Here is a 16,322-nt window from a genome sequence, read left to right as displayed (position 1 = left end):
GATAAACTGGGCAGACTATTGCTGGACTGCTTTGTCGTATTGCGAAGGTACCATTTTCCTGCAAGCGATTCCTTTGGGCGGTCCTGTGCCATTACATTCTCTGTTCTTCGTTTAGTAAAAATCTTTGACATTAAGTATCTTTTAATGTTATAAATTTGGTTATTAGAAGAAAAAAATTGTGAAGTGACTTCAATAGGGCTCATTTACTGAGGGTCCGCGGACCGCGATTCTGTCTGGTTTCCATTTTCCGGCTAACATGCAACAGAAATCGAGGGCATGGCTGCCAGACAAATTTAAAAACGGAATTGTGTCGCAAGATCAAGCACTCACATGCACCAGGAAGAAGGTGAACTCCGGCGGACCGCAGCGCAGAAGCGACACATGCAGGAAATTGGACGCAAGACCTTCGTGAATCGAGGCAGACCTGAATCCACGTCGAACAAGGCACCACAGGATCGCGACAGGACCGGGTAAGTAAATCTGCCCCATTGTGTTTACACAAAGTGTATCTCAGATCTCCACATCTGTGGCTGCCCTGTACACATAGCCATGTTGGTTTACCTTCAGAAATAGAGAATAGGTTAGGTGACAATTTGGAAACTAATTGACAACCCTGTGGTAGAATCTACGTTAGATCGTTGCCCTGGTACAAATTTGGAAGATGTCTTTTATTGACTCTTATTATGTACTTGTTTATTATAGGTTATACTAAATGTTACTTGAATGTCTTCATTGTTACCGTTTATTCCTTGTACAATAGTTCAGTTCTGGACCTGCATTGTATGTCAGTAAGTGTTCTGGAAATATTGTATTTATTATAACCTAAAAATGATTTCACATATACTTAGAAACTTTAGAGAACAAGTCATCCGAGGAGCAGATTCTTCTTGCTCTCGAAAATTCCCATTTAGGGAGGTTTTTTTGTGACATGCGGAGGGTGGCAAGATGTCGCAAATAGCAGAGTATTACCTGACATTGGATATCTTAATTCAAAACTCTCTAAATTCTAAATTCTCTAAATTCTAAACTCTCCAAATTCTAAATTCTCTAAATTCTAAACTCTGTAAATTCTACATTCTCTAAATTCTAAACTCTGTAAATTCTACATTCTCTAAATTCTAAACTCTCTAAAATTTAAACTCTCTAAAATTTAAACTCTCTAAAATTTAAACTCTCTAAAATTTAAACTCTCTAAAATTTAAACTCTCTAAATTCTAAATTCTCTAAATTCTAAACCCTCTAAAGCAGTGATGGCAAACCTTTTAGAAGCTGAGTGCCCAAACTACAACCAACACCCACATATTTTTTGCAAAGTGCCGATTCGACAATTGAAGCAGTAACTTATTACTCCCTGTTCTGTTACATGTTTAAATTGTATAGGCATCTGAGGACAACAATACAGTAGAAAGAAGGAGAAGAAGTTTGGATTATGATTGTAGCTTCCTTCTAGGGTCCTGGGCTGCCTGGAACCGCAAGAGGCCTTGAGTCCTGTCTGACAAACTCTGCGCTGGGGTGATGGCGCAGGTGCCCAAGGAGAGGGCTCTGAGTGCCACCTTGGGCACCCGTGCCATAGGTTCGCCACCACTGCTCTAAAGTCTAATCTCTCTAAATTCTAATCTCTCTAAAATCTAAATTCTAAACTCTCTACTTAAGACATAACCTCATTCCCTATTCCTTTTTGGAATGGTTGAAGTTGAATTTTAAGTTGAAATTATTCTCATTAAAATAATCTACAGACAAAGGTATATTATCAGATGGACCCGAACAACGAACAGATAAGTTATAGGAGTCTACCATAAGTATATCTTATAGTAGATGTCCTTTAATGCAAAAAAACTGAAAAAAACTTTACCTTTTCTTCTCTTTTGTTTAGGAGCTGTTTTATATGCTGAACCACAACATATTGGTAAGGATTATATATTTTATTCTTCATAGGGGAAAAAGTTTCGGATTGTGGTGGTATAGTGATTCACTCATGGACCGGAGAGGCTGGCTTGTGGAGCGGTCTAGCATCAGGTTGTGTCATAATGGCTTGGTCCACATGAATGGGCATCTTCCATGCAAGTGAGGGCAGAGAGATTAAAGAAGAGGGAGAGACAGCAATATATATATAATTAATATATATATATGTGTGTGTGTGTGTGGTAGTGATTACCCTCATTCAGATGGTAAAAAGGAGGCATGTGATGTTAGCGGCAGGCCAGAAATTATACTAAACAATGGAAATCTTGAAATAAACCCATGATTTCCTTTTTGCCACACAGTCCAGAACATCAGCCGGTAACAGGATGTAAACAGGCTTTCCAGCAGGAACACTATGGGGGACATTAATCATAGGGGGTCTCAGGTTCGCCTGTTTTTGCGCCTGGTTTGCTCTTCTTTTTGGCTCCTGATCTATGATGGATCTGGTTCTGGCTTAGTAAATGCACTTTGGAATTGTCGCATGTCCGATTCATTTGCGCCAAATTTGTCTCAAATTGTTAGATCTCTCTGTGACCAATAATGAAAGGAGACTGAGAAAATGTGACAGAACGTTCAGGGCTTCATCTCTGCACAAAAAAACTATCATAGTGATGTAACTGCAGGGACTAAAAGTTACAGAGATGTAAAAAAAAAAAAAATTCTTGCTGAAATGAGTCTTTTCCTTTTTTATTATAATTTACATGAAATGGAGACAATAATCACTCACAGTATTTTCCATGTTGCATGGAGGGAATTTTTCATTTGGGAACCTAAAATGTATGTTTTTAGTAATGAAAAGTGAAGTTTTTTGGAAGTGCACCTGCTGAGAGTAGGTGCATTTTTGCGCCTTTTTTTGCATCTTTTTGTGATAGATCCCGTGCAAACATCTGTATAGGACGCACTCACTATGTCAGATAAGGCGCAGGGACTCAAAACCACTAAGTGCTGAACTTTGCCGTGTGCCAGAAAATGGTGCATAAATGCGCCAAATTAACGAGATGCGCCAGATTTTTGCGCTAAAAGACGCTCAAAACAGTCTAACAGACTATGATTAATGTCCCCCACAATACTGTGGACTGGTTGGCTGCAAACATAACATAAATAAATTGCACATTCACTTCTTTGTGGCAGGCATGATGTAATACAGATGTAAACAGTCCTTTTGGGCAGATGACAAAGGATCATTATTGGATAGCTATAGTATTAGTAAGATTAATCCCCAGGAGAAATCACAGCCTTAAAGTCACTTCCCTAACCAAGCACTTCATGATCCCTCTGTGCTGGTTGATGGTGTGTGATGACAATGTGCTTAATTTATCAGAGTACAGGGTTTAGCTAAACTTTAATTTAGCTTATAAATAATCTACAAGTATCTGACAAAGAAAAAGCGAGATGAGACAGCTCATGAGATGGATATAAGACACAATAACACAGTCAGCACTGCTACATCACCCCCTCCAGAGCGTAGTAGTGCTGTCTGCCTCCTACCTCTACCCTTCCTCCTGCAATGCAAGATAAGCTAGAGGGAATTGTCCAGTCATAGAAGATTTACGGTTGGATCCAGGGACAACCAAAATTATAAACACCAGGACTGATAGAGAGAGGTTGGAATTATATCTGTCAAATGCTGTACTTTTGTTGATAATATTGAATTAGAGAATATGTTATTTTGTTATACTGAGTATATTGAAGAATCTTGTCTTTGTGGGAATACCCTTTTAAATGTGATGAATTTAGTAATGTCCTATCTTGTGGGACATTACAGTCATGGCCAAAAGTTATGAGAATGATACAAATGTTAATTTTTACAAAGTCGACTGCATCAGGTTTTTAATGGCAATTTGCATATACTCCAGAATGTTATAAAGAGTGATCAGCTTAACAGCAATTAACTGCAAAGTTAATATTTGCCTAGAAAATGAACTTTTTCCCCCAAAACACATTTCCACTTCATTGCAGGCCTGCCTTAAAAGGAGCAGCTAACATTGTTTCAGTGATTGCTCCAGTAACACAGGTGTGGGTGTTGATGAGGACATGGCTGGAGATCAATCTGTCATGATTAAGTAAGAATCACACCACTGGACACTTTAAAAGGAGGCTAGTGCTTGGCATCATTGTTTCTCTTCTGTTAACCATGGTTATCTCTAAAGAAACACGTGCAGTCATCATTGCAGGTTCCATTGTTGCCAAAAAGGCTCCAAGGCGCCCAAGAAGGACCAGCAAGCACCAGGACCATCTCCTAAAAGTGCTTCAGCTTCGGGATCGAGCTACCAGCAGTACAGAGCTTGCTCAGGAATGGCAGCAGGCAGGTGTGAGTGCATCTGCATGCACTGTGAGGCGGAGACTCTTGGAGTAAGGCCTGGTGTCAAGGAGGGAAGCAAAAAAGCCACTTCTCTCCAGAAAAAACATCAGGGACAGACTGATATTCTGCAAAAGGGAGTGGACTGCTGAGGACTGGGGTAACGTCATTTTCTCTGATGAATCCGATTGTTTGGAACATCTGGAAAACAGCTTGTTCTCGCTGCAGTAACTCATTCTCACTGTCAATAAAAGCTTTTGTTACTCATAATATGATTGCACTTGTATTTCTGTATTTGATAAAAACATCTAACACACACATAAAAACAGGGCAACAGATCATGTGAAAATATAATATTTTGTCATTCTCAAAACTTTTGGCCATGACTGTACAATAGTGGGGAAGATTCTTTTTGTATATATTTTGAGATATCCAATGGGGCTTGTCTAATAGAGCGCTCATTGATTAGAAGTACAAGCACTCAACACTCTCAAATACTCACTGTAACAGTAGCGTACATTGCCTTGTGATGAGTAGCCTGAGAATCTCCAGAAGAAGCCTGCAGAGGTGTTCCCACTTCTCGACATGCTTTCATAATTTTTGGCCTTTCTAGCATCACCTTACTACTGTATCCTAGGTGAGTGAGTCAGTCGCTAAGGTTAGTAGCATCACAATAAATATGTCTCCTAACACTTTGGAGGTGCCCAACAAAGAGGTGCTTCATCTGCTAGTACTTTATATGATTTCTGTGTTTTAACTCACACTCGCAGCATGTGCTAGCTGCAACTTTTGGCCCGATCGCTGACAATCGGAACTGAACTCAGCAGTAGCATTTGGCCCGGACTTTCCATCCAGCAAATGCTTTGAGAGTGATGTGAAGTTTAGGAAAGCTACCATGAAAAATCTACCATCAGAAGTAGAGGCTACTGGGGTGTGGAGTATCCTTAGCTCCCGGTGCCCGGACAGGCTACTACACGCATGAGTAGCCTATGCAGTTGGTTTACATAATATTAAAATAAAGTTTTTTAACAAGGTAGGTTCCAAGGTTATTAAATTACAGATTATGGCATAGGCCGGCAGGAGAAAGCTACCACCAGATCTACTTCTAGGTTTCCTGAAGCTTCATTGTTAATCTTGGTTCTTACGTGAATCCAACATTTTTAAAATCCGATTGTCACAGAGACCAAAAAAAATTTGGCTGTGGTTACAATTATAAAATATACAGTTGCGACTTGTATACAAATTCAACTTAAGAACTGCCTGTATTTGTATCCCCTTTACATTACAGATTATGAATTTACCAGTAACGGCTGGCTGATCTATAATGACAGCCAATACTATATAAGCCAGGATGAAATGCCCATGGAGAAAGCCCTGGAATATTGCAAACACAATTTTTCCCATCTTGTCACCATTAACAGTGAATCTGAGAGGAGATTTCTGTGGCAATATGTAAGTTCTGAGCACTGATCATCTTCTTATTTTAGGCTCGGGGTGGGGGGGTGGGGGTTACAATGGCTCTTACATGGAGCTTTACATTCACTGACCTTCTCCGTTTCCTTTTTAGATTGTATCTGAAATAAAAAGACGTGGCAGTTATTACATTGGTCTACGTTTGGGACTGGACAGAGAATTTAAGTAGGTGTAAAATGCATGAAATAGGCTTATCTTGCCTTTAATTGTTGAATACTTATGGGTAATATGCAGAATATACTGTAACTGCTCTTTACACAGTGTTCATTGAGAAATATAAAGCCTAAAGTGCTAATCGCCTGACTGAAGGAGCAACGCCTATGTCTTATATTATATAGCAAATACTATATTTAGTCTTCACAAATTTACATTTAATTTCCATTCTTGTTGTATTTTTATTCTTGGCCACTAGTGGCTGCTGTTTCTCTGTCTTATTGAGCTGCACTTCTGCCCCCCACCATTGGAGGCCGCTGTATTTGCCCTTCAATTTCCCGAAGCCAAAAGCAGTTTGGACAGCACAAGTTCGGACAAGTATCCTATATGATAATTCTTCTGTGTATTATCCTTTATTCTTCTTTATTATTAGGTGGATGGATGGTTCTCCAATTGATTTTGTTGCCTGGAAATTAAATCAGCCTAACTTTGCCAATAATGATGAGTTTTGCGTGGAGATGACATCACCATATGGTAGGGCTTCAGCCTGATAACATACATAAGATGACAAGACAGCTTATACAGAAGTCTTTGCAGGACACGAAGAACTAAATACCCTTTTGTACAGGCAATTCATGAGGGCGCATGCTGGCTCTTTAACCCCTTAATGCTGCAGCCCTTTTTTCGTTTTTGCTTTTCTCTTTCTCTCTCCCGACCTTCCAAAGGCCACCTTTTTATTATTCTTGTTACAGAGATATATGAAGCCTTGTTATGTGCAGGACCAGATCCATAAAACAAGAGCAGTGTTTCCACGGGAGTCATCTTAGTCATAGTCATCATAATGACAGACGGCTCCTGTCGAAACGCGTTGATCGATCTTACTGCTGCACTTGCATTACGGATGCTGAAATCTTGAATACAATATAGAATATGTCTTTTTAATCCGAAGAAAACTTGCGTGATGCTGCAGTTACTCTTTGTTCGCTGACTTCCTAGGGATAGTATTCTATATTCTATGGAATGGGACAAAATACAAAAGCAGTACAATTTACCCCCAAAAAACAAGTTGCATTTTGTTTGGGCTTGGTTTTTATGGTTTCCAATTTATGACCAAAATGACACTCCCCCTTTATTCTTTGGGGCATTATAATCACAACTTTTTTTTATACTTTTGGGATACACAGTTGTGCAAAATGATATTTTTTTGCTGATGTGTTCATTGATGCCATTTAAGGACTTTTATGATATTTTGATCACTTTCTATAAAAAAATATTTTGCATAATGGTGTTCCCTGAAAGGGATAATTTTTTTTAGATTTTGATAGACCCAGAGTTTGGGGATGCAGTGATACCTAACTTATTTATTTTTTTATTTGAATTCTTAAGTGATTTGAAATTTAAGATTTTAATTTTTGAAGTATTTTTAAAAAAACGTTTTAATTTATTTTTATTTATAGTGATTTTAATTTTTTTTTTAATTAGTTTGAAGTCCCCTAGGATCTTAGAACCCTAAGGGGTCTGATCTCTGGTACGATTGTACTATGTACATTGTCATTTTGGTGCATTTTATACCTCCAGTCTACTGCAGATAATTGGAAGACATCTATGGGAGCCTTTAAAAAGGCTCCCCTCTGTCAAAGTTACAGATCTCTGCTCCTCGATAAGGTCCCTGGGGAAGGTGTACGTGCTGCCACGTTTTAAGTGCTGTGGTCATGTTTGACTGTGGCACTTGAAAGATTAAAGTGCCAGTGTCACCAGGAGTGACATTTTTAGCTGGTGGCAGGTTCCAATAACCTATGCTCTACTGATATTAAAAATGGATTTGTCAGCATTTTGAATTATTTCAATAATTTTTAATTTATTTTAAATGACCTGGCTCCCTGCAGCAGCACGTGGCAAGTCCCGGGAAGAAGGGGGGCAGCTGCAGCCTGTGTGTGCCTCGTTCAGTCTCCTCTTATCCACATTCATCCAGCTCCCTCCTCCTCCCCATTTCCTGCTATGTGTATTGGGCAAGCATGCGAGGGGAGGGAATGGGGTGGAGGAGAGCAAGAATGCTCCCTCACCCCTGGGACTCACCAAACGCTGCTGGCAGAGAGCTAGGTAATAAGAGATAAACTTAAACTACTGAAATAGTTCAGAATGCTGACAAAGGCATTTTAAAATTAGCATATTGTAACCTATCACCAGCTAAAAATGACATTCCTGGTGACAGGTTCACTTTAGCACTCCTGATCAATGCCAGCACTGATCGCAGATATTAGTGAAGATGGCTCAGTCTGTACTACTACAGTGCATGTATGAAGCTGGGTGGGTTCCTCAAAATTCTACTAAATCTAAGACTGCACAAGGCCAGCAGGAAGAGCTTCAGTGGTCACATGCCCTTTCCTAATGTGTAATTTTTTAAAAATAATTTCATCTTATATAGGACTTTGGAATGACATAAATTGTGGTGTTCCTTACAAATTTATCTGTGAAAGGACAAATAGTTCCATCAATACAACATTGGCTCCAACTATTCCTGCACCAGAAGGTGGATGTCCATCAGATTGGCTTTCATTTGGACCAAAGGTATAAAAACCTGAGTACAATATTGTAATATTATTCCCCTTACTTCACTCCTACACCTATAGCCTTGTGATCCTCCTCCCCCACAGTCATGTAGACCTATCCCTAGGAATTTCCTGGCTGTCTTTATTAACAGATTTCGCTTGTTTTCATAGGGCTATTCCCATTTTTGTAATTTATGTCATAGCTATATGATATCATTTTGATCTTCTGTACATACTCGAGTATAAGCCGACCCAAATTTAAGCCGAGGTACCTAATTTCATCACAAAAAACTGGGAAAACCTATTGACTCGAGTATAAGCCTAGGGTGGCAAACACATGTCACAGCTTCCTTGCAGTATGTAGCTATTCAGCCCCCTGAGCACCAGTATATAGACAGCCAGCCCGCCCCGAGTATATAGCCAGCCTGCCCCCGGTATATAGCCAGCCCCAATATGCCAAGCACATATGCCATGCAAAGTCCAAATTATAATTCTGGGTCTTTATTGATATATTTTTGTATACATTTGTTATACATTTTTAGTGTCAAACATATCAATTTTATTGATAATCCAGAATACAATTGTATATACAGTAACATGGTAAGCATATTTATGATTATAGATGACCAATTACAAACAGTAGAAACTAATTCACAGGTTCATGTGAGCATAGTGCAAAGATCATATTAAGTGCAGGCTTTCAGCAGGTCATGATGACAATACTAGGCAAAAAGCAATCGTGTTAGACAAGTGGGACTAGAAGGGGAAGAAGGGTCAGACCCCCTCTTAAAGGGGCTTTCCCACAAATACAAGTTAGGCCCTATCCACAGGATAGGGCCTGACTTGCTGATCAGTGGGGGTCTGAAAGATGAGACCCCCACAGATCACAAAAATGAGGGGTCGGATAGGATCCCACGTACCTCTGTCGGATCCCTCGTTGCTCCATGAGAGTAATGGAGCAGTTGGCCGCTCACGACTGTTCTGCTCCATTCATCTCTATGGAGCTGACGGAGATTGCCGAGTATGGCGCACAGCAATTTCCGGCAGCTCCATTGAGATGATTGGAGCAGAATGGTCATCCTGTGGATAGGGCCTAACTTGTATTCGTGGGAAAACCCCTTAAAAGAGAAATGTAGAATACAATACTGAATTGGGTGTAAAGGATCGATTCAAGCTTATCGCTCAGCAAGCAAAAGGTGGGATTGTCCGGGGCTGTGTTATACATTTTTATACATTCTTGATATAAAACTTAAAATTTGTATTAATCTCATTCAGTGTTATAGAATATTTGATGCAACAAATGATTCCGTTCACTGGGATGATGCCAGATCTCGATGTCAGTCCTTTGGAGGAAATCTGGTCGCTATAAATGATGATTTGGTACAATGTAAGTAATGGATGGAGGTTTTTTTTTTCTGCATGTTTTACTGTTTTCTTAATGTGAGTGTCTTTTGTGAAATTATTTATCAGGTTCCGGATTTCCCAATGAAGATTTACAATGGGTGATACTGTTCCCCAAAGACTGCACCATAGTATCACCTGATCGCCAGGATGCCGATACTGGTTGGCTGCTGCTGGGTTTATCTAGACCCACCACAGCCCTAAGGCTAAATTCACACAAACGTGTGTTCACCGCCGCGTAGCACGCTGGGCGCACGTCGGTGCATGGGAGAGGTGGAGGGGGGGAGCGTTGCTCGCCCCCGCACCTCTCCATAGAGATACATGGCGCACAGCGCCGTAATACGGGGATAGGGCATGTCCTATCTTTTCCCGGGTACGGAATGGTAGGGTGCCTCCCGTGTGCTGCACCTTAATGCTCCGTACGGCTCCGTGCACCCATTGCTGGCCTATGTGAGACGTATATACGGCGTATATACGCCAGCTGTATATATGTTCCCCAACGGTCATGTGAATGTAGCCTAATAGTGACTATTCTCACTGCAGCTGTTGATTTTCTTTTGCCTCTAACTGGTGATGCAGAGCGACTCCATTACGTTGGAAAAGTTAAATTTAAAAAATGACAAATAAAAATAAAGTCAACAGAGGTCTATTTTTAACATAAAGTAAAAATAAAATACACTATTAGGCTAAATTCACAGTGCCGTGAGCCCGCCGCACCGTAGCACGGCGGGCACACGGCAGCGCGGGGAGAGGAGGAGAAGGTGAGCGCAGCTCACCCCCGCCCCTCTCCATAGGAATTAATGGCGCACGGCGCCGTAATACGGGGAAAGATAGGACATGTCCTATCTTTCCCCGGGCTATGGAGCGGTACGGTGCAGCACGTGTGCCCATAGACGTGTATGGGGGACGTATATCGTCCGTATATACGTCGGCCGTATATACGTCCCCCATACTGTAGTGTGAATGTAGCCTTAGTTATTACTGAGGGAAGCATTTTTCTTACTATTTTATCTTGATCAAGGGTCATTGGTGCCTGAAATGTACAGGTGAAGACACTGGAAAGAAGCCAAAATGATGCAAATTTTTCATCTTTCTACTGTGTTGGTGTCCTCAGGAGGCCAATATGATTGAAAGCTGGTGAAGAACAGGGGGCAATAAGTTACTGCCTGAATTTTTGGTTGCCACCTCAAGATAAATAAGGGGTTTTTGGGTTGCAGTCTGGGCACTTGGCCTTTAAAAGGTTCACCATCACTGCTCTATGGAGTCACTGTGTCTGACTCTTTTTTTATATTTGGCATATTAAAAGTTATATTTTATTTCCCGGTTAGTACTCATGCTCTCCTGGTGACAGGCCGCATATAGTGTCACCTGTAAGTGGCAGAATCACTTTCCTTATTACCGTTTTTACTCGAGTATAAGCCCTAATTTTACCACCAAAAACTGGGAAATGTATTCACTCGAGTATAAGCCGAGGGTGGGAAATGCATTGGTCACATACCCCCCCAGTATATAGCCAGCAAGCCCCCAGTAGTATATAGACTTCTCCCTGTAGTATACAGCCATCCCAGCCTGCCCCCTGTTGTATAGAGCCAGCCCAGCCTGCCCCCAGTAGTATACAACCATCCCAGCATTATACAGCCAGCCCAGCCTGCCCCAAGTAGTATACAGCCAGCCCTGCCTTCCCCCAGTAGTATACAGCCAGTCCAGCCTGCCCCCAGTAGTATACAGTCAGCCCTGCCTGCCCCCAGTAGTATACAGCCAGCCCAGCCTGCCCCCAGTAGTATACAGCCAGCCCAGCCTGCCCCCAGTAGTATACAGCCAGCCCAGCCTGCCCCCAGTTGTATACAGCCTGCCCCCAGTAGTATACAGCCAGCCCTGCCTGCCCCCAGTAGTATACAGCCAGCCCAGCCTGCCCCCAGTAGTATACAGCCAGCCCAGCCTGCCCCCAGTTGTATACAGCCAGCCCCCAGTAGTATACAGCCAGCCCAGCCTGCCTCCAGTAGTATAGAGCCAGCCCAGTCTGCCCCCAGTGACATACAGCCAGACCAGCCTGCCCCCAGTAGTATACAGCACAGCCCAGCCTGCCCCCAGTAGTATGCAGCCAGCCCAGCACTAAAAACAAAAAAAATACTTATATACTCACCCTCTGGCGGCCCCGATGCGCAGCGTGGCTCCCCGATGTCAGCGTGGCTCCTCTTCTGGCTTACGTTCCTGTCTTCTTTCTTCGGTAACATCCTGCAGGGCGATGCCATGTTTTCTCCTGGCCAGCGCATAGTATGACGTTAGCAACAGCCGCGTCATAGTATGCGCCTGCCGGCCAAGAGGAAGCATGGCCGTGCCCTGCAGGATGTTACCGAAGAAAGAAGACAGGCGCAGAAGCCAGAAGAGGAGCGGCGCTGCGCATTGGGGCAGCCGGAGGGTGAGTATATAAGTTTTTAAAAATGTTTTTTTAAGTGCTGTATTGACTCGTGTATAAGCCGAGATGAGGATTTTTAGCAAATTTTTTGTATATATGGTAATATATGGTAATACTTCCCCATAAAGATGTATACACACTTTTAATGCAGATTAATATTTGCCAGGTAGACAATATACTATGGCTTGCCTGTGTATTCCATATACATCTTACAAATCTGTGACATGTTGTATTCCAGCTTTTTTGATGTCTAATTTAAGAAACGTTACAGACGATGTATGGATCGGATTACACGATAAGAATAAGGAAAATAAGTTTGTTTGGACAGATCAAAGTGGAGTGTATTATACCAACTGGGCCAAAGGTTGGCCACAGCACTTTAGAGGAAGCTGGTCTGTAAGTAATTTATTGTATATATAATACAGGGGCCAGAAAATATTATTTTATGGTTAAAATATCAACAGTATTAGTTGATCCAAGAAAAGAAAAAATATGGCAAATATGGAGTACACTAGGTTAATGTTACCCCTACCCTTTTTAAAGGACCAAAAGAAACACTTTCCAGATGGTGTTGCGATGGCTGACACAATCCCTATAGACACTTGTAAATTTGTACACTGGTTTCATTGGGTCAAATCAATCAATTGAAGCTGGGTATTCACAGTGGCACTGCAACAGAGCGATCACATGATTAGGTGTTTCAGTGGTGTCACGGGTACTCCTGTGACCCATGTCCCGGGTCGCAGGCGAACCGTGTACCTCCGTGTCCCCCATCATGGCTGGAGAAGGCTGACTTCCCGGTCTGTGCTCCAGCAACGGCTCCTGTGGTCCAGTGTCGGCTCTGGGAGGTTTAAAGGGCTAGCACGCCGCTAATTGGCGCTGGCCGGACCACTGACCTGATAAATAAGCGGCCTCTTCCTGTAAGCCCCCGGATCTTTGTGCCTCATAGCCTCAGAGAAAGCTTCCTATTGTCACTCCTGCGATTACCGTTGTGGCCTCTGTTTCCATTTCTGACCTCGATTCTCTGACGCCCATCTCGACCTTCTGCTCCGTCCCATACTCCGAACCTGTGCTGCCTGTCCTCTTGCCTGACCATGACTCTGATTTTACCTGTCGTTCCTGTACCTTGCTTGGTCACTACCCCAAGCAAAGTCACGCCTGTGGAGCGACCTGGTGATATCTCGCCGCAGCAAGTCCAACGGGCTTTACGGCGGGCTCTGGCCAATAATCTGTGCCACTTAGACTCTGCTCCCCGGTGATGGCTTATGTCAGCACTCACGGTAGTTCAGTGGGTCCACCACCACTAACCCTGACAGGTGGATTCTATTAAAAGAATGAAATCACAATGGGGGAGAGCTATCACCACGTTATCTGGTTTCTTATACGTCTCAGTTAAAGGACACCTGTCATCAGGTCTGTGCCACTTGTCCTGTCACCTCTACCTGTTGGAGCAGCTCACAAGGATCCCATCCCAGCCTTTATCTAGTTATTTCATACATTAATCATTGTAAAATCATCTATTTTTTATCATGTAAATGAGGCTGGTCACATGGTCAGAGGCAGTGATGTCACCCCTGTTACCCCTCCCCTCTCCTCCCCCTGCTCATGTCTGTGTGTAATGTATAGTAAAGCATGGCTAGTGTCTGTGCTGCATCTGCTGACATGCTGCATCCTCCTAATATACAGGTGAGAGACACAGACATCAGCTACACATGAATCTGCCATGTTCTTCTGTGACATGGCTGCATCCTGGAGCTGCTGTATCTCTCCTATATACACACACACATGCACACACAGGCTGCAGGGGGCGTGGCCACCAGCACCAGGAAGCACATCATTATACAGCCTCACATCATTATACAGGCTGTCAGTCAAGCACTGGGGGTGTGGCTGTGCCTCCCACTCATGAATAGAGTGGACAGCTTGAATATGCTAATGCTTCATTGGACATTTCACAGGTCATTTGCATACAGCTTTAGGACCTCATTGCTTAGGTTTACAGGCATGTAGAGGGACAATGAAGGGATAGAGGCAATGCTCTCTAATGGCAGTTTATGAAAATATATTTAGTTTAGGGGGGTTATTTTGCATGACGGGTTCTCTTTAAGACTTTATGATCTTCGTAACTTTTGGTCTCAGCTGAGACTTTTTGGTCTTAGTTGAGACAAAAAAAAGTCCCAACTGAGACTAAAAAGTCTCAAGCAGCAGCACAAGAAACCAGGTAATGTGGAGATAAATCTGACCCATTGGGTTTTCACATAGGAAAAGTTCCGGTATCAACAGGACAGGTAGCACGACGTATGTAAACATCATAAAATAACTTATATGCAGGAGAAGGGTCAGCACACAGTCGGTTCTGCACTTCATAGACCTCATTCATATGAATCGATTTCGTTTCTGGCAGATTTGCATTATGAACTTTCTGAATTTAATCTTTTCCAGGAAGCTGATTGTGTGGCTTTCCAACATGGGAATATATTGGAGGCTGGTACTTGGATTGAAGAGGTTTGTAGCCTAAAAAGAGGATATATCTGCCAAAAATACAAGGGTAAGTTCCACCACTTTGATCTTAGTAATGATTTATTATGGATCTCTTCTATTAATGGAAATGTGTTGAGAGCAATAGGAGAGATCACAAGCCAAATGTGACTCCTATATCATAAACAGAATTGTATATCTAGATGTACAAGTTACGATGTAATAGTTTGTAGTCTTCTAATAAATTATTTGTGTTTCTTCTTAAGATCCTCATCTACCCGTCATTCCCACCGCTCCTCCAGACTATAATAACTACATTACATATGGAGACGCCAGGTACAAGTTTGATAGAACCAAAAGGACGTGGGACGAGGCTCGTCAGGAGTGTCTGAAGGAGAAGTCACAGCTCGCCAGCATCTTAGACGAGTACACCACATCTTATCTAAAACTTCACTTGGTAAAACTCAAGGAGCCATTTTGGATCGGCCTGTACAGTAGGAAAGAGGTAGGAACATTTTTTTTTGTATTGTTTTTGATGTGATAACACAATTGTAATACTTTGTCTAATTCTATTCTGGATATTAAAAAGGATGATCTTGTTCTACAGTTTTTTATTGACAACATGAGTAATTACATTACTGTTTTAATCACTAAAATTCTCTCAGACCAGAAATACGTATAAGTGGGTTGATAACTGGAGGGTACACTACACAAAATGGGCCCCCGAGGAGCCGAGCAAACGCACCTCTTGTGTTTATGTGGATACGGACGGACAATGGAAGACGTCGTCCTGTGATGAGAGTTATTCCTCCATCTGTAAACAAACACATGGTAAGCGGCTCATCTGCTGGATGTCTAATAATTTACATGGAGAGCACATATTGTCATTTTTGATCCACTTGAAATCCTAAATTCTGAGCAGAACATATTTCTGATGTATCTGGTCTGCAGTTTCATTTCCAGCAATAGGAAGCGGCACATGCATGTATCAGCTGTTATTAACCTCCTTAGACATCACATATGGTCACCTCGGTCCTTCAGATGAAAATGCTCCTCAAAGCCATGGAAAGCTAATTTTCATGGAAAACAAGCCCTCTCTGTATGAGGGCTTGTTTTCTGCTAGACAGAGGGGCTCGTTTACTAAGGGTCTGAACGCTGCACTTTCATCGGGTTTCCCGAATATTTCAGTTTTGAGTCGAATTACCCCTGGATTTTGCCGCACGTGAACGGATTTTGCCGCATTGGCGCCGGCTTGCACGCAACAGAAATCGGGGGGCCGGGCCGTCGGACAACCCGACGGATTCGGAAAGACCGTGGAATTTGAAAAAACCGAAATGTGTCGCAAGGTCAAGCACTCACATGCATCAGGAAGAAGAAGGTGAACTCCGGCAGACCTCGGCACAGCAGCGACACCTGCAGGGAATTGGACGCACTGACCTTAATGAATTACGCCGGACCCGAATCCTCGTCGGAAAACGTGCCGCGGGATCGCGACAGGACCGGGTAAGTAAATCTGCCCCAATCTCTACTTCCTAAGGGCACAATTTAATATTTCATGCAATGCACCCTAAGCTGGAAGAAATTCCAAATG

General features: G+C 42.4%; 1 protein-coding gene across 1 annotated transcript in view; it reads left to right on the top strand.

Annotated features, from left to right (window-relative positions):
• LOC140134160 (macrophage mannose receptor 1-like) overlaps positions 1–16,322 on the top strand; it is a 66,690-nt gene that overhangs the window by 40,374 nt on the left and 9,994 nt on the right. Inside the window, exons 16-25 of the mRNA XM_072154797.1 lie at positions 1,874–1,906; positions 5,550–5,713; positions 5,829–5,899; positions 6,321–6,421; positions 8,313–8,455; positions 9,712–9,823; positions 12,492–12,653; positions 14,700–14,801; positions 14,998–15,236; positions 15,397–15,562. Coding sequence (XP_072010898.1) covers positions 1,874–1,906; positions 5,550–5,713; positions 5,829–5,899; positions 6,321–6,421; positions 8,313–8,455; positions 9,712–9,823; positions 12,492–12,653; positions 14,700–14,801; positions 14,998–15,236; positions 15,397–15,562 — 1,293 coding nt within the window. The remainder of the gene's footprint in view (positions 1–1,873; positions 1,907–5,549; positions 5,714–5,828; positions 5,900–6,320; positions 6,422–8,312; positions 8,456–9,711; positions 9,824–12,491; positions 12,654–14,699; positions 14,802–14,997; positions 15,237–15,396; positions 15,563–16,322) is intronic.

This window comes from Engystomops pustulosus, chromosome 5, assembly GCF_040894005.1.
Source record: "Engystomops pustulosus chromosome 5, aEngPut4.maternal, whole genome shotgun sequence".
Classification (NCBI taxonomy): domain Eukaryota; kingdom Metazoa; phylum Chordata; class Amphibia; order Anura; family Leptodactylidae; genus Engystomops; species Engystomops pustulosus.
The sequence above is the reverse complement of the archived record's forward strand: the minus strand, read 5'-3'. Positions and strand labels throughout refer to the sequence as shown.